This window comes from Myotis yumanensis, unplaced genomic scaffold (assembly GCF_028538775.1).
Source record: "Myotis yumanensis isolate MYYU_CA2020_CCGP unplaced genomic scaffold, mMyoYum1.0.hap1 SCAF_16, whole genome shotgun sequence".
In the NCBI taxonomy this organism is placed as follows: Eukaryota; Metazoa; Chordata; class Mammalia; order Chiroptera; family Vespertilionidae; genus Myotis; species Myotis yumanensis.
In genome coordinates this window covers 13093566-13114707 of record NW_027223767.1, presented here as the reverse complement: position 1 = coordinate 13114707, position 21142 = coordinate 13093566, and the positions used below count along the sequence as shown (strand labels likewise).

At 44.7% G+C, this 21142-nt stretch overlaps 1 protein-coding gene across 1 annotated transcript; it reads right to left on the bottom strand.

Annotated features, from left to right (window-relative positions):
• Positions 1–2548: 2548 nt before the first annotated feature.
• Positions 2549–8151, bottom strand: CLEC10A (C-type lectin domain containing 10A). The gene is given in 10 exon segments (XM_070393122.1): positions 2549–3056; positions 3192–3298; positions 5052–5203; positions 5286–5377; positions 5379–5416; positions 5620–5723; positions 5816–5911; positions 6219–6335; positions 6918–6997; positions 7931–8151. Coding segments are annotated over 9 exon segments (930 nt in total). The 5' UTR covers positions 6985–6997; positions 7931–8151; the 3' UTR covers positions 2549–2899.
• Between the last annotated feature and the right edge of the window lie 12991 nt (positions 8152–21142).

The window sequence follows — 21142 nt, the reverse complement described above, 5'->3', positions numbered from 1 at the left end:
GCTGTCTGGGTGCTGACCACATTAAGTGGAATTCACCCCAGCAGGGTCTGCTGCCTGCTGAGATCTCCCTTTGAATATGCTGCTTATGGAGCTAAGTGGGTCCTGCTCTGATGTGTCTGAAGCCCACCACTGGATGTGTTTCTTCTGTCACATCCTGGGAGGGACTCCGATGCATGTTGATGTCAGATGCTGCTGTGGCTGGCCCTGGGCTACCTGTTTAGAGAAACAAAGCAATCCACCATTTGTGGCTGTCTCTATTGGGCCTGGGTGTGCATGGCAGGGGTCAAGATGTGCACCAAAGCTGGCTTCCAACATCATCAAGCGCAGGAACAGGTCAGCAAAAGGCCTAAGACACTCCAAGATGTGCTTCCACTGCCTCTGCATTCTGGCTGCCCGTTCGGTTCAGTCACTGAAAGAGCTTCTGGCAGTATGGGACTTGCATAAAGAAGGTTCTCAGTGATTCATCAGGTACCCAGTCTGATGATTTTCATGTGATGCTGGTGGGCAGGGAAAAGTGAATATGTGCTGCCTCCAGGGGATAATTTTGTCCTTCCCATACTTTCCCTCTGATATCAACCTCTTTATTTTTTTAATATTTTTAATGATTTCAGAGAAAAAAGGAGTGGGAGAGAGAGATAGAAACATCAATGATGAGAGAGAATCATTGATCAGCTGCCTCTTGCATCGCCTCAAACTGGGGATCGAGCCTGTAACTCAGGCATATGCCCTGACCGGGAATCGAACAGTGAACTTCTGGTTCCTAGGTTGACGCTCAACCACTCAGCCATGCCAGCTGAGCCTCTGTATTGTTAATTAATTTTAATTGACACCTTTCTATATGCCAGGCAGTTGTCTGGGTGCAAGTAATACCACAATGCATGGGTCCTGGCCTCTCTTAATGGGAACCTTTAGTTATGAGCTGGTTCTTTACAGGGTGTCCCAATATGCTTCCCCTGTATGCCAAATTGATTGAAAAACATAGCAATCTCCATGCCTCCCTATATCCATTCTCTCCACATTATGACTTTGTAGCTCCTCCCATCAAAAGGTGTTCTATTTCCTGACTCCTAGAAGCAGGGCTGCCTTGTGATTTACTTTGGCCAACAGGAGTTAACAGAAGTGATGCTTCAGTTCCAAAACTAAGACTGCAGAGTCCTTGCACTCTTCCAGTTACTCTTTTGGAACCCTGTCCAAAGGCAGAATGCGAATCGGCCCCGGCTGGGCTAGAATGACCCAGTCATCCCCATTGTCCCAGCCTGTACCCGGCCAAATGCCAGACACGGAAGTGACACTGTCCTAGGCCAGCTCCCAGCCAACCCACCAGCTGGCCTCAAATGCATGAACGAGACCAGCTAAGGTGAGTCAAGCCTCGTCAGACCAAAAAACACCCAGTTGATCTATAGACTCATGGGCTATAACAGATGTTTATTGTTTTAAGCCGCTAATTGCGGTAGATTGTTAACAATAACTAACCAATACAACTGGGGATGTTATCTGCTTCTCCTAACAACTTTGGGATATTCAAAGAAGTTAAAGAATCATCTTTCATTATCACCCTAAGGTTAAACAGTTTTTAAGTGACAGAAAATAATGGAACTCGATCTATAGGAAAGAAAATGCTCTTTTCACTATAACATAGGACTTTCCCAGGCCTCACCTAGCTTCTTCATTCTGTTATTTTATGGTTGCTAACAATTAGTCTGTGTGTAATGCATAAGGTTTCACAAAAGAGTATACACTGTGTGGTTTCATTTATATGAAATTCTGGGAGATTTTTGGGATGAAGGAAATTTTCTACACCTTGTTGGAGTGGTAGTTACGTAGGTATTTATATTTCTCAAAAGTCATCTCTACTCTTTCAATGAGTTCATTTTACTATGTAAGAATTGTATCTCAATAAAGTTTATTTTTAAGGTTACAAATCTGGGTTGGCAAAGCAAAAGGGAACTCTTATGTACTACTGGTGGGAATGTAAATTGGTGCAACCACTATGAAAAATAATATGGAGCTTTCTGCAAAAATTAAAAATAGAACTACCGTATGATCCAGCAATCCCACTTCTGAGAATATATGCAAATAAAATGAAAATGGTTTATCTGCATCCCATGTTCATGATAGCATTATTAACAATAGCCTAGATATGGGAACAACCTAAGTGTTCATCAGTGGATGAATAGATAGAGAAGATGTGGTATATATGAGCAATGAGATATTATTCATTCACGAGGTAGAAGGAAATCCTGCCATTTGCCACAACATGAATGGGCTTTGAGGGCATTATACCAAGTGAAATAAGCCAGACCAAGAAAGACAGATACTGCATGGCATCACTTATATGTGGAATCTGAAAATATCATATTCATAGTAAGAGATAGTAGAAAAGTGGTTGCCTGGGTGGTGGGGGTATAAAATATGGAGAGGTTGGTAAAAGGGTACAGACTTTCAGTTATAAAATGAATAGGTCTGAGGCTCTTATGTAAAACGTGGTGACTATAGTTGGTAACACTGTATAGTATAAGTGACATTTGCTATGAAAATAGAACTTAAGTATTCATACAAAAAAAATGTAAAATTATAGATGTGTTCATTAACTAGATGGGGTCTTTCCATTACTATTTATACCAAATCACAACCATGTATACTTTAAGTAACTTAAAGTTTTATATGTCAATTATACCTCAATCAAACTGAAATTTAATTTTTAAAAGCACCTTAGGAACTCTATACAATCTTTGAAAGTTAAGAAGAAAAAAATTCAAAATGATGGCAGAGCTCCAATCTCCCGGGGATTATTTCTCTCCCACAGAGATCTTGTTAGGAGTGTCTGGGGAAGAATCCCTCCCCCATCCCTGCCATTTCCATGGCTCAATGGTCCACTGGAAGCAGCTCTAAGACACTCCTATGTGGACCTGCTAATGCTGGCCTCACAGATCCAGCGGTAGAGCCTCTGGCAGACGTCGTCATTCCATTTGCCATCCGGGTGGAAGTGGGCACAGTCCTCACCTCCACCCAGCCCGTGCCCCTGCCAGTCGTCTGGCTGGCCCGGCTTCCAGTTCCTGAGGGGGAAGGGCAACAGCAAGTTGGGAAAGTCAGATGGAACACAGTGGGGGTGGGGAGAAGAGGTTGTAGGTCAGATCCTCGAGGAGCAGAGCTGAAGGGGGAGGAAGAACACAGAAAGCAAGTGTACTCACTTGAAGTTGGTCTCATAGTCTGTTCCATCCACCCATTTCCAGGCTCCTTCAGGATCACTGAGGCCCATCCAGGTGTATGAGGAGCCTATGTGCTTCTGGACAAAAATCTGGGACGACAGAATGACAATAATGTCTTCTCCCCATCCCAACCAACTCCTTGGACGAGGAGTTCTGAACGTTACATGTACATTATATTAGTTGAGGGGATTTGGGATGTTTATCCCAATGCCCAGGCCAATTGCCGTCAAGCTCTGCTTTAACAACAGAGACTGGCGATTCCATCATTGTGCGAACATCATAGGGCAGTGATGGCGAACCTTTGAGCTCGGCGTGTCAGCATTTTGAAAAACCCTAACTTAACTCTGGTGCCGTGTCACATATAGAAATTTTTTGATATTTGAAAACATAGTAAAACAAAGATTTATATTTTTGATATTTATTTTATATATTTAAATGCCATTTAACAAAGAAAAATCAACCAAAAAAATGAGTTCACTTGTCACCTCTGACACGCGTGTCATAGGTTCGCCATCACTGTCACAGAGTGCACTTAACAAGCTGGATGGGATAGCCTACCGCACACCTAGGCCGTGGCCTATTGCTCCTAGGCTATCAGCCTGTGTGGTGTGTTACTCTACAAAACCACAAGAGATGATAAAATCAAACACAAGAGGAAAGGATGCACAAAAGAGACACAGTAAACACAAGGTGTATGATATGAGGCTGCTGCCAGCAAAACAAAGCATACATTTAAACAACAAACTTTTTTTTATAAGTAGAAAGAATACACTCTAGCATAATAATAGTATCCTATCTAATAAAGCGGGAAATGCAAATTGACCGTCACAACATCACAAAGGTGGTGGCGCCCACAGTGGAGAAGGTGTTTCTGTAACACAAGATGGCTGCACCCACAGTGGAGGCCTAGCTTCCCTAAGGAGCCTTAATGAGCAATCAGCAGGGACCTGAGGCTGTGCCCCCCACCCAGTGGGGCTTGACAGGGGACCTCAGGCCAAGCCTCCCACCCTGGCACCAGGGTGGGGGATCTCAGGCCGTGCCCCACGCCTGGCAGGGCTTGATGAGGAACCTGAGGCCACACACCCCACCTGCCACCAGGCCAGGCGACCTGAGGCTACGCCCCTTGCCCAGCGGGGCTTGACAAGGGTGGGGCCAGCCAGGTCTGGATCTCGCCCAACGGGGGTGGGGCCAGCTGGGTCTGGGTCTTGTGCGATTTTGAGGTGCCATGGGTGGGCAGCGACTTGTCTCTGGGTCCTGCGGTGCACCCCAGACTCTGACAGGAGGAAGATTTTCATATACATATTGATAATTTTCTTACATCTCTGACACTTCTATTATAGAAAAAGGACAAATAGCAATATTACAATATTTCCTCTAATCAATCCCCTTTTAATGTGCATGAATCTTCATGCATCGGGCCTCTAGGAGTATCATAAATGCATAAATCAGTAACAGTTGTTTATTACCATTTGCAAGTACACTGTACTGTGCATAATTGTAAGTGCTGTGCTTTTATACATATGACTGGCAGTGAGGTACGTCTGTTCACACCAGCATCAGCACACACACCTGAGCAATGTGCTACGCTACATCATGACAGCTACTGCCCACTAGGTGAAAGGAATTTTTGGCTCTAATATAATCTTATGAGACGACTGTTATCTCTTTGGTCCATCCTTGCTGAAATGTCATTGTGTGGCCCATGATTATAAATCCCTCAGGTGGGGCTCACATCACCATGGTCTTAAAGCTCCCTGGTGATACCAGTGTGCAACAAGAGTGGAGAACCGTTTCTTTAGTGGGGCCAGTTCTCAGGACCTGAGTTCAGACCTGAGCCCTCACCTGCTCCTCTCTGGAGTTGATGACAACCAGGTGGGCATTCTGCAGCTGGCAGTACTTCTCGGCTTCGGGCCAGGGCTTTCCAGTACCAGAGACCCAGTAGCAGCTGCCTTCATGCTTCAGCCAGTTAATGGGACAGCAGGTATTTTGAGAGTCTGAGGTGGAAAGGGAGGAGGATCTCATATGCTGCCCAACATGGGCAGAATATAGGGCTAGGCACTGCTCTCCAGCACTCACCATTGCTCTTGAGCGCAGCCATCTGACAATTCAGGGAGTTCAGGCCTTTGACGAGTTGCTGGACTTGCAGGAGCATTTCAGAATGACCTGGGGCACACAGAAGGGCAGTGGGGACAATGCAGGGGGGCCGGCTCAGGGCCCTCCATGCTCTCCCACCACATCAGGCCCAGGGGAGGGGACAAGGGGCCTGACCTGCTTTGAGTTCCTGCTGCTCTTTCTCCAGCTTGCTCTCCAGAGAAAACACCTTGTCATTCAGGCTACGGGCTGGAGAGGAGGGCACTCAGCACCCCAGGCTGCGCCAACCCCACCTCTGTCCTGAGAGCCCGGCCCCCACCCTTGCACACTCACTCCTGGAGGGCCTCTCACCTGCTTGCAGTTCCTGCTCCTGCTTTTCCACCACAGCTTTCAGAGATGTTATTGTTGTTTGCAAACTGCCACCTGGAGGACATGGGGACTCAGTGCTCAGGATTCAGCTCCCCCTTCCCCCACCACGACCCCTCCCATCCAGTGCCCCTTCCAGCCAGGCTCACCCTGGGAGTGCAGTGCCTGGACCTCAGCCTTCGTGTTGGAAGTGAAGTTGCTGAAAGATGCTCTCAGGGTCTCCACATCACTCTGAATCTTGGCATCTGACCAGGCAGGTGGGACAATGAGAGCTAAGATTGCTCAGTCCTCTCTGTGCTGACACTCAGCAGGGCACTTGACATACATTGGCTCATTGGGTCCTCACAGCCACCCCACTTCAAGGGACAGGCACTGTTGTTATCCAAGCTTGCAGAGAGGAAACTCAGGCTTCCAGAGGTTAGGCACTTGGACTACATTACCCATGAGTAAGCAACAGAGCCAGCAGCCGCCTTTACCCACCATGATCATCATCAGTGCCTGGGTTACTGTACCCACTATCGCCCCCTTCCCTGCCCATCCTGGGACACTCACTTTTGGATCCAATCACGCAGATGCCAATCATCAGGAGAAGGATGAGGCCCAGAGAGAGCAGAAGGGGCCAGGGGCCAGAGCAGAGATGCTGCAGGAAGGCTGGGGGAGGAGGCAGCCCTGCAAGAGGAGAGGACATCAGGACATGGAGGTTGAGGACAGGAGAGACACTGGGGAGGAGCAGAGGGCCACAGGGACCTGTCAGGGATGAAGAGTGATGCTGGGAGAGGCTGTGGTGCAGGGGATGCCCAGGCATCTGACCCCTCATGGACCAGCACAAGTTCTCAGTCACACAGACCCCCTCTCTCCTGGAAACACATGATGACGACATGTAAGGTCTTATCATCAGGCCTGGAACAGGGGGCAGGAGTTCACAGAGTGAGCCGGGGCAGCCAGGCCCTCAGCAGGCTCGTGCTTATCTGTATTGTCAGGTTAGCCACCGTTTTTCTTCCATACATGACTGTTCATTCTCCCAGTGTAAATGCTCATGACCTTCCCCAGGGTATAGCAGCCAGGACTGCTTTGGTCCACTCTGATCCTGTCCTTCAGAGGATTGTGAATCCTCTTCATACGGGAGCCCCCTCAGAGTGGGAGAGCCCAGCAGTGGACATGGTAGAGGTGCAGATATCCCATGACAACAGATATCCTCCTAAAATATTAACAAAAATATTTTAGAAGACACCATTTCTCCTTTCCTCTTACCATTTCTAGAACCCTGGCTTTTCTTCTCACTCTCCAAGGACTGGAGGTCTTCATATTTCACTGACATCCTTGAACCAACTCTGAAATGCAGGCAGGGCCAGAGATCAGGCTAGGGATGGAGTTAGGGCAGTGGTCGGCAAACTCATTAGTCAACAGAGCCAAATATCGACAGTACGACAATTGAAATTACTTTTGAGAGCCAAATTTTTTAAACTTAAGCTATATAGGTAGGTACATTGTTATTAACTTAATTAGGGTACTCCTAAGGCTTAGGAAGAGCCACACTCAAGGGGCCAAAGAGCCACATGTGGCTCGCGAGCCGCAGTTTGCCGACCACGGAGTTAGGGGATGGAGGAGGTTGGAGCTGAAGTCAAGGATGATGTCGAGGTAAGAGAAGTTCAGGTTGAGGATGAGTCAAGGGTTAGGGAGAGGAATGGGAATGGGCCTAGGTTTGCAGCAGAGGTTGGAAGTGGGGTCAGGATTGGTCTCTGGGCTGGGGTCAGATTGAGTGTGGGAATGAAGGTGAAGGTAAAGTTGGAGCTAAATATGTGACTAGGATTGGGTCTAACATTGGGGACGCAATTGAATTTGCATCTCCTTCTTTGATCTTGGTTAATACTTCAGCTTGGACCTGAAGTTGGAAACAGGAGAGAGTTAATTTGGGGCTTGTGTTAAGATTCATGTTGACTTTGGGGCTAAAGCTATGTTTGGGGGTTAAAGGAGAAGATGGTGTTTCTAATGAGGTTAGGACTGAGGCTAGGCTGGGGCTAAAGATGGGGCTGGAGATGGGGCTGAGTGAGTCTCAGTTTGTGACCGAGGTTTGGCTGTCATATTTCAACCTGAATCCAGTTAAGTTAATAGAGTCAAAAATTTCCACTTGGCCACTAAATCTCCAAGCTGCCCTTTTATATCTCTTCCATTCAGTCCCAGTTGAGACTCACAGCCCCCTCTCCCTGCTTTCTCTAACTCCCTCCCTGTCCCCTTGGTCTCACCTGCATCCCCAGCCCAGTTACCTGTGCAAAGTCTGGAGGCTGTGATTCCTGGGTTTGCCACGCAGCAATGAGCAGAGCTGGATGAAATGAAATCCTGGAGAGTGGGGTAGAGGTGCCTGGGGGAGGAGTCGAATAAATGACTGGAGTCCTGCTGGTCTCTGTGTCTGAAAGCCCAGGAGTCTATACTCTGGGATCTCTCATTTCCTTGACTTTGGGCAGTAAATAATCATCAGATCACAGGCTGAGACTGGGTGTTATGGGTGTTAGTTATCAAGCCAGCTTTGCTCTCCTCCTCCCGTGTATGCCTCCTCCCTTTCTGCTTCTTTCAGCCTTCCCAACTTCCTCATTTTTATTATTGTGAAATGAGTCCTGACCAGAAGGGATAAGTGGTCATTGGGCATCATAGTGACTGGTTGACCAGTCATAACGATTGCTTAGGCTTTTATATATAGATAGATTTGGTGTTGTTTTGTTTTAAATATATGACCATGGCTTATAAACAGCTTCTAACTGGATTTTTTTTTTTTTACCCAACCTAAGATTTTCTGTTTATTTATTAGTAGAATTTAACCTATTTACTATTCACATTTATTATATTATTAATACTACTAAAGGCCTGGTGCATGACATTCATGCACTGGGGTGGGGGATCCTCAGCCCAGCCTGTGCCTTCTCACAGTCTGGGACCCCTCAGGTGATGTTTGCTGAGGGGTTCTTAGTGCTGCCACAGAGGCAAGAGAAGCTCCTGCCACCGCTGTTGCACTTGCCAGTTGTGAGCCTGGCTTCTGGCTGAGCAGTGTTCCCCCTGTGGGAGCACACTGACCACCAGGGGGCAGCTCCTGCTTTGAGCATATGCCCCTTGATGGTCAGTGCACGTCATACCTACTGGTCATTCTGCCATTTGGTCAATTTGCATATTAGCCTTTTATTATATAGGACTAGAGGCCTGGTGCATGAAAATTCATGCACTGGAGGGGGGTCCCTCAGGCCAGCCTGCCCCCTCTGACAGTCCGGGAGCCCTCAGGGGCAGGAGTTGACCTGGCGATCAGGGGAAGGCGATGCCCCCATCACACCTCTGCTGCTGCCACTGCCGGCAGCACAAGCCTCAGCCGGCCCTGGTTACCAGAGCCTTGGGCAGCCCTGGGCGGCTGGGCAGCCACCATCCGAGGCTTGCCTTCACCTTGGGCTGGCCCTGGGTGGCTGGGCAGCCGCCATCTGAGGCTTGCCTGTGCCTCAGGCCAGCCCTGGGTGGCTGGGAGGCAGAGGGGACTGGGGAATTCAGGAGGCAGGCACCCCGGTGGGGCGGAGGGGACTGGGCACCATCATCTTGTGGCTGTGGGTGCTGACATCTTTGAGGGTGGGGCAGGCAATTAGCATAGTCCCTCCTTATTGGCTGTGGGCACAGCCATCTTTGTGATGGCATGAGGGTCAATTAGCATATTCCCTCTTTATTAGATAGGATAATTTATTTTTGCTATATAATTTTATGGGGGGGGGTGTTTGTTTTTAACCCTCATCCAAGGATATTTTCCATTGATTTTTTTTCCAAATTATAAGAGAAAGTTTATTTAGAAAGTTACAAGGTAGTAGAAGTGAGCCAGCTGGGCTGCATAGGCTCAGGAAACAAGTTACAGAGGCAAAAGAAGAACCCTTGGAGCTTAGGAGAGGGAAAGGCAAAGGTAACATGCTGGGGGGGGAGGGACCAAAAATGCCTTTCTCCATCCCTCCACTCCTCCACCCCCAGCTTTTCTCCCGCGCAGAAGCTCTTCCCAGCAGCAGACCCCTTGGTGGGCAGAGACCACAGCAGGACTCCAAGTGATCCCTCTTAGGAGGCTGGAGTCTAGCACGCACAGAGCAGGTAAAATAAGGAATTTTGAGTTTTTCCCATTGATTTTTAGAGAGAGTGGAAGGGAGGGGGAGAGACACAGAGAGAGGAACATCGATATGAGAGTAACACATCGATTGAGTGCTTCCCGCACATGCCCCAACCAGGGCTGGAGGATCCAGCCTACAACAAAGGTACATATGTCCTTAATCGGAATGGAGTCTAGGACCCTTCAGTCTGTAGACCAATGCTCTATTCACTGAACCAAACTGAGCAGGACTATAATTTTATGTTTTGATCTGCCATATTTTCTTGCCTTTTTTTTCTGACTTTGACAGGTTGTTGTTGTTTTGTTACTGTTGTTTTTGCATTTTCTTTCTTAAAATGGTTTTGAAAATTTCTTGCTTCTATTTTTCAGTGTTTCCCTTCAAAATTTTCTCACTAGGTTGTCGTAAATGTTTCCCTCCACGTCCCGCGTGGTTCAGGGTTCAATATCTGGAAGAGGAGCCACACACAAATGAAATAGAAAAGACAAGAGATAATTTGGAAATATTGGGGGACCAGGTGGGTAAGTCCAACTCAAGAGGAAGGACTTCCACCTGTGCTCAGTCCACCCCGACCTTTTATAGTCTGAGGTAAACAATGCAGTGGTTACCATAGTTACAGTTCTTGTGAGTTTCACCTGTTTTGATCATGTTTACACTGCCTGCACTTCCCTCAGCCCATTAGCTTCCCAGGTAAGATCTGGGGAGTGTTATAAGGTGAAGCCTAATTATGCTTAGAGGACTGAGCCCTCTCAGCTGGGACTTGTTTGTGACTTTGCCAGCAGGTCAGTCTGAGGCTCAACCCTATATCAGTTTCCCACATCTCACCCTTTTTTTTTTTATTAGCTACTATAATGAAAAACTTAAACATCAAGAACAAAACTCTGGCTATTAAAACAGTAACAAAACAATGCCAATCCATAGCCCAAAACATTTTAAAACTTAAACATAACATTTTAAGCCCATCTGAGCTATAAACTGCTGTCCTTTGCCAGTAATAATACAAGCTTGTAAACCTTCTAAGACATCTCGGCCCCCAAAATTGACTGCAATTCCAGAGACAATGTAGAGCCAAAACCATCCTGTCTGTCCTTCCTCATCTTGCCACCTTAAGACTGCAGCACTACTTTGTGTGTTATCAGGAACTCCCACCCGCCTAATTGAGTCCATAGCTTCTACCACGGACCAACTTGGAGGCCATAATTCTTTGCTGATAACACTGACGTCTGCCCCAGTGTCTACTAAGCCCTTAAACACTTTTCCTTCTATTCTCAAATTAATCATAGGACGGATTTTGCTAATTTCCTGTATCCAATAGATGTCTGAGCTTCCAAACCCTTGCGCCCCTCTCCTCCTGTTTATAGCCTCACCTTGCTGAACATAAGGTAAAAGTAGTATCCGAGCAATCCTTTGTCCTGGAGTAATTCGCATAATATGATTACATTCTAATATAACTTTAATCTCTCCCTCATAATTTGAATCTATGACCCCAGGAAAAACAGTTAATCCTTTCAGAGTGTTTCCACTTCTCCCTAAAATTAATCCTAAAGTTCCCGGTGGCACAGGTCCCCAGATTCCTGTAGGAACAGCTTGCCGAGCCATATCGGGGGTCAAAGTGACCGCTATAGTACTGTTAAGATCTAGGCCTGCGCTCCCTGGAGTGGTCCGGATCAGAGAGTCCACTGTGGGCTTTGCAGGGCAGATCTCCCCTTTTAATGACGGGGCTAGGGGCAGCCCCTCTGGCCGTTTCCCTGCGATTGGCCATACCCTGTGTCTTGATACAATGGCTGCCTATTTTTATGGAATCTCATTTACAATGGCTGGCGCAATGGTAGCCCTTCTGACACCTATTACACCGAGAGGTTGGATTTGTGTTGATTGGCACAAGAGGCGGGATGTTCGCGCCTTTCCCTAGAGCGCCACCTTCTGTCCTTCTTGGTTGCCTACATTCTTTTCTAAAATATCCTGTTTTCCCACCATTATAACACTTATTATTCTTTACAGTTACAGCGGCGAGTACATTTGCTAGAAAAGTGCCTGACCCCACATTCTGACATGCTCGAATCATTTCTGTAATGGTACTACCTTTTCTCAGAGGCATCAGGCATTTCTTGCAATCCTCATTGGCGTTTTCATAAGCTAATTGCTAAATTAAAATATCTCCTGCTATCTCATGTTGAATCTGTCGTCTCACTGCTCGAGTGAGACGAGCCACAAAATCAGAAAATGATTCTAAAGGCCCCTGTATGCATTTACTAAAAGCTCCCTCAGAATCCCCTTTTGCTGGTAAAGCCCACCAAGCTTTCTTTCCACAAACTCTAATTTGCTCATATGCCAGCTGCACATCATTTAACTGAGTTTGCATGTCATTATATTGTCCCAGTCCTGCTAGCATTTCATAAGTTATTTGAGCATTCAGTCCACGGTTTGTATGGGCTTGCTCCTGGCATTTCTCCAAAAATTCTCCCTTCCATAGTAAATAATCTCCTCCATCCAGAGTTGCATGAGCTAGAGAATACCAATCATAAGGAATTAAGAATGCTTCAGAAATATTATTCATAATTTCTCCTGTAAAAGAAGCGGTTGGACCATTTTGAACTACACTTTCACGTAAGGCCTTTATCATTTTAAAGTCAATTTTTTCATGGTGTCTTGTTATCTGATTCGGGAGCTGTGGGTCAGCTACCTGTATGATTGGAAATGCAAACCTTTCTTCCACCGGCATGTCCTTCAATCCTTCTCTGATGGCTTTTTTCACAGGTGATTCTATTAACGGCGAGTTAATCATTTCAGGATTAGGACATGGAGGTGGAGGTGGAGGGTGCCATGAAGGCCAGTCCTCCAATTTTTCTTCCTGCTCCTCCCTAGGAGGAGCAGAGGGAACCAGGCGAGGAGGCTCCTTCTCAGCCTCTCTAAAAGGCTCTAGCAAATGCAATATTGTGTTCCTCATGGAAAAACAGTTTTGGGTTTTTTTGTGTGTGTTTTTTGTTTTTTAAGATAAGTTTTTCTCTGCTTGCTGAACTTTTTTCAAGTTCTGACTTACTTTTTGGCAATCTTTCAAGATCAAATGTACCTTCTTCTTACTTTTTAAAGCCGAATCTTTTTTTTTTTTTTTTTTTTTTTTTTTAAGCCGAATCCTGCCCCATTAGCCTGGTTGAGAAAACGTTCCCACACTGCCTACAGCTCCAGGCTACTATAGCTGATTGTGGCTGTTTGTGTGCGGTGAAATAACCCCTCACCTTTACGGTGAATTTTCCTACCTTTACGGTGAATTCTTTGTTCCTCACTTTGCCAGTGAAACGTCGTGTTTTCGCTCTAGCGAAATCTTCACTTCCAGAGTTCCCCTCGGGCGCCAGATGTCATAAATGTTTCCCTCCACGTCCCGCGTGGTTCAGGGTTCAATATCTGGAAGAGGAGCCACACACAAATGAAATAGAAAAGACAAGAGATAATTTGGAAATATTGGGGGACCAGGTGGGTAAGTCCAACTCAAGAGGAAGGACTTCCACCTGTGCTCAGTCCACCCCGACCTTTTATAGTCTGAGGTAAACAATGCAGTGGTTACCATAGTTACAGTTCTTGTGAGTTTCACCTGTTTTGATCATGTTTACACTCCCTGCACTTCCCTCAGCCCATTAGCTTCCCAGGTAAGATCTGGGGAGTGTTATAAGGTCAAGCTTAATTATGCTTAGAGGACTGAGTCCTCTAAGCTGGGACTTGTTTGTGACTTTGTCAGCAGGTCAGTCTGAGGCTCAACCCTATATCAGTTTCCCACACTGGGTATCTTTTATTGTTCTATTGAATAGTAAAGTTATTTTATCCTGTTCCCAAAAAGTTAATTGGCATTCAGATCACACTTGCATTGTGTTTATATGTAATTTCTCTGACATTTATAGACCATAAATGCCGCCTTCAAACAGCAGAATACACATTAATTGTAAGTACTACATAGAACTTAACTTGAAGATATATCATATCATGGATCATACAACAAACTTTAAGAAACGTGAACAAATTAAAATTTTATAACATATGTACTCAGATCATAATGGAATTTAACTAGAAATCAATAACAGCAATGTAATTTAAAAATCACCAGAACCCAGGAATTAAGCAACCTGTTTCTAAATAATCCATGGATCATAGACAAAGTCTCAAGAGAAACAAGGAACTAATTTTGAACTCAACTACAATTAAAATACAGCATATCAAATTTGTTTAAAAAACGAACACAAGAAAAAGAGGCCCGTGACCTGGTGCTATTGTGGTGATCAAGATGTTCTTCACAGCAGGCCTCCAACACCAGCCTCTCATTGGATCCTTTGGTGCCTTCGAGACCCCCTAGGGCAGTGATGGCGAACCTTTTGAGCTGGGCATGTCAGCATTTTGAAAAACCCTAAGTTAACTCTGGTGCCGTGTCACACATAGAAATTTTTTGATATTTGCAACCATAGTAAAACAAAGACTTATGTTTTTGATATTTATTTTATATATTTAAATGCCATTTAACAAAGAAAATCAACCCAAAAAATGAGTTTGCGTGTCACCTCTGACACGTGTGTCATAGGTTCGCCATCACTGCCCTAGGGAACCCTCTCACCATGGAAGTCCCTCATGAGGACCATGAACTCTCTGGCTTCCCTCTGTGATGGTCACCATGGTTCCTGCCCCAGATGGCAGCTGTGCACCCACAGTCTCTTTCAGTCTCACTTCCTATATGGCTCAGGCCTGACATCCATGGAGTCCACGAGGCCTCCTTGTCCTGGCAGATGGCCAAGTATAGCCTGATTAGCTGATGAATGGAACAGCTCCAGCCCAGGTTTACATCTGAAATTTCCTTGAAATGATCTCCTTAACTCCCTCCGCTCTTACAGAGGCTGGGAAGAGTGGTGGTTGCTTGTTTTCCCGTCTGCCTACATGGGTTCAACTCCTGTTTTAATGTCTGGGCTTTTACCAATAATCATTTTCAGCTTCAGAAACCCAGCAAAATTGCTATGAAAACAGGAAAAGTGTCATTAACTTCCTATTTGATGTGGCTGTCACTTTTCTGTTCCTTAATTGAGATTGCCAAGATTGTATTTATCACATTAATCTTTTCGGAAATGGATCTTTGTTACAAAGATAGAAAGACAAGCTGCACACTTGGAGAAAATATTCGCAAACTACATAGCCAACAAAAAACTGACATCAAGAATATATAAGGAATTCTCAAAACTCAACAGTGAAAAAACAAAACACAAGTAATCCAATTGGAAATTGGCAAACACACACACACACACACACACACACACACGAAAAGACATTTCTTCAAAGAGAATTACAGATGGAAAATAAGCACGTGAGCCCGGCTGGCATGGCTCAGTGATTGAGTGTCAACCTATGAACCAGGAGGTCATGGTTCGATTCCCCATCAGGGCAAATGCTCCGGGTTTCTGGCTCGATCCCCAGTGGGGGTTGTGCAGGAGGCAACTGATCAGTTATTCTCTCTCATCATTAATATTTCTATCTCTCTCTCCTCCCTTCCTCTCTGAAATCAATATATATATATATATATATATATATATATATTTTAATATATTTTATTGATTTTTTACAGAGAGGAAAGGAGAGGGATAGAGAGTTAGAAACATTGATGATAGAGAAACATCGATCAGCTGCCTCCTGCACAACCCCACTGGGAATGTGCCCACAACCAAGGTACATGCCCTTGACTGGAATCAAACTTGGGACCCTTCAATCCGCAGGTCGACACTCTATCCCAGCCGTTGCCAAACTGCGGCCCGCGGGCCGGATCCGGCCTGTTTGAAATGAATAAAACTAAAAAAAAAAAAAAAAAAGACCGTAACCTTTTATGTAATGATGTTTACTTTGAATTTATATTAGTTCACACAAACACTCCATCCATGCTTTTGTTCCGTCCCTCTGGTCCAGTTTAAGAACCCATTGTGGCCCTCGAGTCAAAAAGTTTGCTGACCCCTGTATCCACTGAGCCAAACCGGTCAGGGCTAAAAATATATTTTTTAAAAGAAAATAAGCACAAGAAGATTGTACAAATTATTAGCCATCATGGAAATGCAAATTAAAACCACAGTATTATTTCATTACACACTCACCAAGATGGCTAAAATTTTAAAATAGTGTTAGCAACCAAATGCAGGTGAAGATGTGAGCAATCTGGATCATTCATACACTGGAGATCCTCCTATATAATAAAACGCTAATATGCAAATTGACTAAACGGCAGAATGACTGGTCGCTATGATGCTCACTGACCACCAGGGGACAGATGCTCAATGCAGGAGCTGCCCCCTGGTGGTCATGCACTCCCACAGGGGGAGCACTGCTCAGCCAGAAGCTGGGCTCATTGCTGGCAAGTGCAGCGGTGGTGGCAGGAGCCTTTCTTGCCTCCGCAGTAGCACTAAGGATTCTGACTGATGGCTTAGGCCCAAAGCAGCCCTAAGCCATCAGTTGGACATCCCCCGAGGACTCCTGGACTATGAGAGGGCACAGGCCGGGCTGAGGGACCCCCCCTTCCCCAGAGTGCACAAATTTCGTGCACCAGTCCTCTAGTAGGCATATAAGATGGTACAACCACTCTGGAAAACAGTTTGGCAGCTTCTTCTGAAACTAAACATCCAACCACTACATGACCCAGCAATTGTAGTCTTGGGCTTTTCCTCAGAGAAATGAAAGTTTATGTTCATAGCAAAATTTATACATGAATGCTCATAGAAGCTTTATTTGTAATAATTAAAACTGGAAACAACCCAGCTGACCTTCAGCAGGTACATAGCTAAACAAACTGGTACATCTATCCCCCGGAACATATGCAACAGTTTTAATGAGTCTACAGGGAATTACGGTGAGTGAAAAAGGCCAATAGGGTTACATGCTTCATGTTTCCACTGAAAAACATTGTTGAAATTACAAAATTATGGAAATAGAGAACAGATTAGTGGTTATCAAGGGTTAGGAATTGGGTGGGCAGTGGAGGTGGGTGTGGCTATAACAGAGCAACAGGGGGGATACTTGTAGTGATACGAATGTTCTGTATCTTCACTTGTATCTTGACTGGATCAATGTTAATATCCTGGTGATGATATTATACAATATTTTTTGCAAGATGTTATGATTGGGAGAAATAAGTAAAGGTTACATGTGATCTCTCTGTATTATTTCATACACCTGCAGGTGAATCTCCAGTTATCAAAAAATAAAGCTTTAACTTTTAAAATAGTTTTTAGCCTTCTTCATTCTATTATATTTGGTATCTTCTAATATTAACTTTATTCATTCCCTCTTTCCACTATATTTTAGGTTGTTTTGTAGTTGAGTTTTCTAATTTTTAAGTTGAATACTTGGCTATTTACTTTCAATCTTTAGTTTTGAGTTATAAAAACATGAGGCTGTATATTTTCCTAAGGTCCAGCTTTAGCGTCATCAAATAGGTTTTGATATATTTGATTCTTTTCTAGATAATTTTCACTTTGAGTCATGGTAATATGGGACAGTATTTCTTTATGAAGACATTTTGGTTCTCTTTTTATTATTTATATATAATTTAAATTAATCTATAATAATAAAAGGGTAATATGCTAATTAGACCAGACTTCCTTCCGGACAAAGCCGGGTTCAGAGGGAAGCTGGTGCCGGCAGCCGGAGGGAAAGAAGGCCTACTCTTTCACAAATTTTCCTGCACCGGGTCTCTAGTTATATTATAATACTAGAATGCAACATAATAAATATCTCCTTTTTGCATTTATTAAGGTCCTTCTTTGATAGATTTCGATGACAAAACTGTTTCTAAAAGGACAGTATAAATAATGTTTGTTTCATTTATTATTACTGCCAGTGGCCCTGCGCACGAATCCATGCACGAGTAGCTCACTCCCTCTTGCCTCAGCTGGCCACCCCGCCCACTGCCACTCCGCCCTCCCGTAGCTCTCTGCCCACTGCCCCATCCTCCTGTAGCTCTCTGCCCACTGCCCCTCCCTTCTGTAGCTCTCTGCCCACTGCCACTGCGCCCTCCCGTAGCTCTCTGCCCACTGCCCCTCCCTCCTGTAGCTCTCCACCACTTGTAGATCGGTTGTGATGTTACGACGTCCCGGCTAATTTTCATATTCCTCTATTATCATATTAGATTATTATAGGAAGCTATTGGCTCCCACCAGCTGTTAATTTATCAGATGTTCTGTTTACAACCATAGAACACACAAGTTTACTACCTTCTTCCCTGAGTCATACCAATAACTCAAAAGAACAGAAAATTATGTTTATTGCGATTTTTATTTTATTCTTCCTTTCCTCTATTGTTTCATCTTGCATTAGTGTGGTACATATTATATAACTGATAAGCCGATATTGAAACATCATTGGTATCTAAAGTTCATAGTTTACATTAGGGTTCAGTCTTTGTGTTGTACATTCTATGGGTTTTGACAAATGTATAATGCCATTATTCACTTCTACAGTATCATACGGAATAGTTTCCCTGCCCTAGAATCCCCTTTGGTCCACCTATTCATCCCTTCCTCTCCCCAAACTCCTACCAATCACTTCCTTTTTACTGTCTCCATAGTTTCGCCTTTTCCAGAATGTCACGTAGTTGGAATCACACAGAATGTAGCCTTTTCAGATTGGCTTCTTTCACTTAGCAATACTTGGCACTTACTTTTAATGTAATAATTTTTTAATTATATTTTCAATTCAGAATATGGGTCACTGATTGAAAAGAGTACATTTGGAGCATACAAGCCTAAAATCCAAGATTCAGAGGAAAATATGAACAGCAATGTGATGTTACTGCTGCCTGTTAGACACAAGTCTCCTGAGGTTTCCATGACAACCCTGGGGGCACTAAGCAGGGAGGAAGGCAGGGCCTGATACAGCACTTTTCCCGCAAGTAGCAGCAGAATCCTCACCATGCCAAACAGGCCAACCACCTGGTTCTCAGCCACTTCTCTCAGATCACCTTCCACTTTCCCAAATTAAAACAACCTGGTGGGATCCTGGTCTAACAACTGAAAGGCTCCCACCAAGGCACAGCAGTGGTGATTTTCACACACAGGCTTAAGGTAACATCCTAAAGAGTCGGGAGGATTCACATACAAAGGGTCAGGCCTAGAGTAGGGTCAGGTCTTTCAACAGCACATTAAAAGCTAGAAAACATGGAGTGAGGATCACCAAACCTTGAGAGATTATTTTCAAGCTATAATTCTGTATTCCCACCAATGAGTAATCAATCTGTCAAAGGAAGTCCCTCCCAGACACACTTTTACAGAAAGCTACTGGAGAGGATGGTTCAATAAAACAAGTGGAAAAGAAGAACAAAGACAGAAGAACAGATCCAGGCAAGAGGATCCAACCCAAGAGAAAGAGAAAGGTCCAGGAATTTCTCAGGATGGGTAGGAAATTTCAAGATAGCTGCTCCACCACAGGCTTAGAAACAGCCTCTCTGGTGGGGTCTGAGGACACAAGACTGGCTGTGGAACAAGGGGTGTGGGGGGAGGGAAGACATGGATTGACAGCGAGCCTAAGGGAGCTTGAACTCAAGGGCCTCTCTCGGGCCCCTTCAAGGTCCCCAAGGGCCCTTGCAGTGTCATCACATAATCATAAGTTTTTGTAAATGATGAAAACAAAAGTTATTTTGACTACAGTCGGTTCAGATGACCACTGTCATGTTCACTCCAACTCTCCTTCACTCTTTCCTCTGTGTCAGGTGACTTTGGTCCATCTGAGTAAGAAGTTGGTTTGAGTGACAGGGTTGATATTCGATTTGCAGTCACATCATGTAATCTGAGGGTCCAACCACCAGCTCCAGAATGGCTTTCAGGGGACCTTTTATCACCCACTGTGCAAACTTATTTAGGGTGACATGAAGGTGGCACATGCACAGGCCCTGAAGTACCTGATGGCAGTAACATAGAAGAACCGCACCAGAGAAAACACTTGACAATCTCTTCTCTCTGTGGACACTCACCTTACAACACCTTTGTCACATGTAAACAATGAGTGTGCAGCAAAGAAGTACAGGAAAAACAGAGTTTAGAAGTGTGTTGGAGGATTATTTAAAATACTAGTGGCCTGGTGCATGAATTCATGCACATTGAAAGGAAATTAATTAGAAGAAATATTTTAATGTCACTATTGGCTCCTTCTCTATAATAGATGTATCAACCAAATTCACGATCAACTGACAGATCAAAAAACATGCATGCGATTGGCGCCAGAGAGAGCTTTATATGTACCGAGCATGCACAAGTCAACTTAGCCTTTTACAGATATAGAATAAACTTGCTTAATTAGACCTGCTTTCTGATTTAGCTAAACTTTTTCCAGCCCAGTGAAGCTCCCCAGCTTCTCTTTCAGGTAATTGTCTGCAACACAGCAGTAAATATCAACACAAAGCAAATTATTATTGTAGATCACGAAGGAAGAACAAAGGGTGAAATATTTAACTGCGGGAGTGACTATATTCTGCTCAATGAGAAAACCTGAAGTCATTTTTAAGGTCCACCATTTCTTACTTCTTTTCAGTCGGGTCAAGTTTCTAAGGTTTCTAAATCTCTGTTTTCCAGCTAATGAAAAGAAAATAGGATTCCACTGACTCTCCTATGTACCTGCTCCAGGACTTCTGTGAGGATCAAATGAGATGAGGCACGGGAAAACGCTTCACAGACATTTGGTTAAAGTGTAAAATGTTTCCACCTGGCTGTAAAGCAAGTCATGTTCCCGGGCTGAAGAAACGGCAAGGAGGCTAGTCGCTAGGGAGAGGAAGCCAGGCGTTGTTACATGACATCATTACCCAGCACCCACAGTCACCGTTTCCAGGCTGGGCTAGGCTGTGGGCCACATTTTGTGCCATGGGGTCTCGGCAGCATTAGCTGCAATTTGGTGGGCTGTAACTCCAGGGTCTGTGTCCCACTTGGGGGAAACCAAGCATTGCTTTGTAGGTGCCAGGTCCACAGTGACATTTCTCTGTAAATGGCCAGTGGGCATCACGGCAGCTCCTGCATTGACCCTCTACCCCCTGGTGGTCAGTGCACATTATAGCGGTTGGGCAGTCGGACACTTAGCATATTAGCCTTTTACTATATATACATAGATTATATCATTTTTGTGATGCTTACGGTAGCTTCAGCCTTTTTAATTTCTGAGTTTTTTGAGTTAGGTACATATTAACTTTGAAGCTTAATTTTGTATTCTTTTTAAGGGCTCCCCAAAATTGTGTACACTTCAAGTTTCGTAAAATTTCCATTCACCCCTGTGACTCTAGGAAAAAAGTGCAACTGAAATACCAGTTCTATGACCAGTTTGCACGTGTAGATGATTATACTGCCAGACTTTTACAGTTAAGGAAGATTT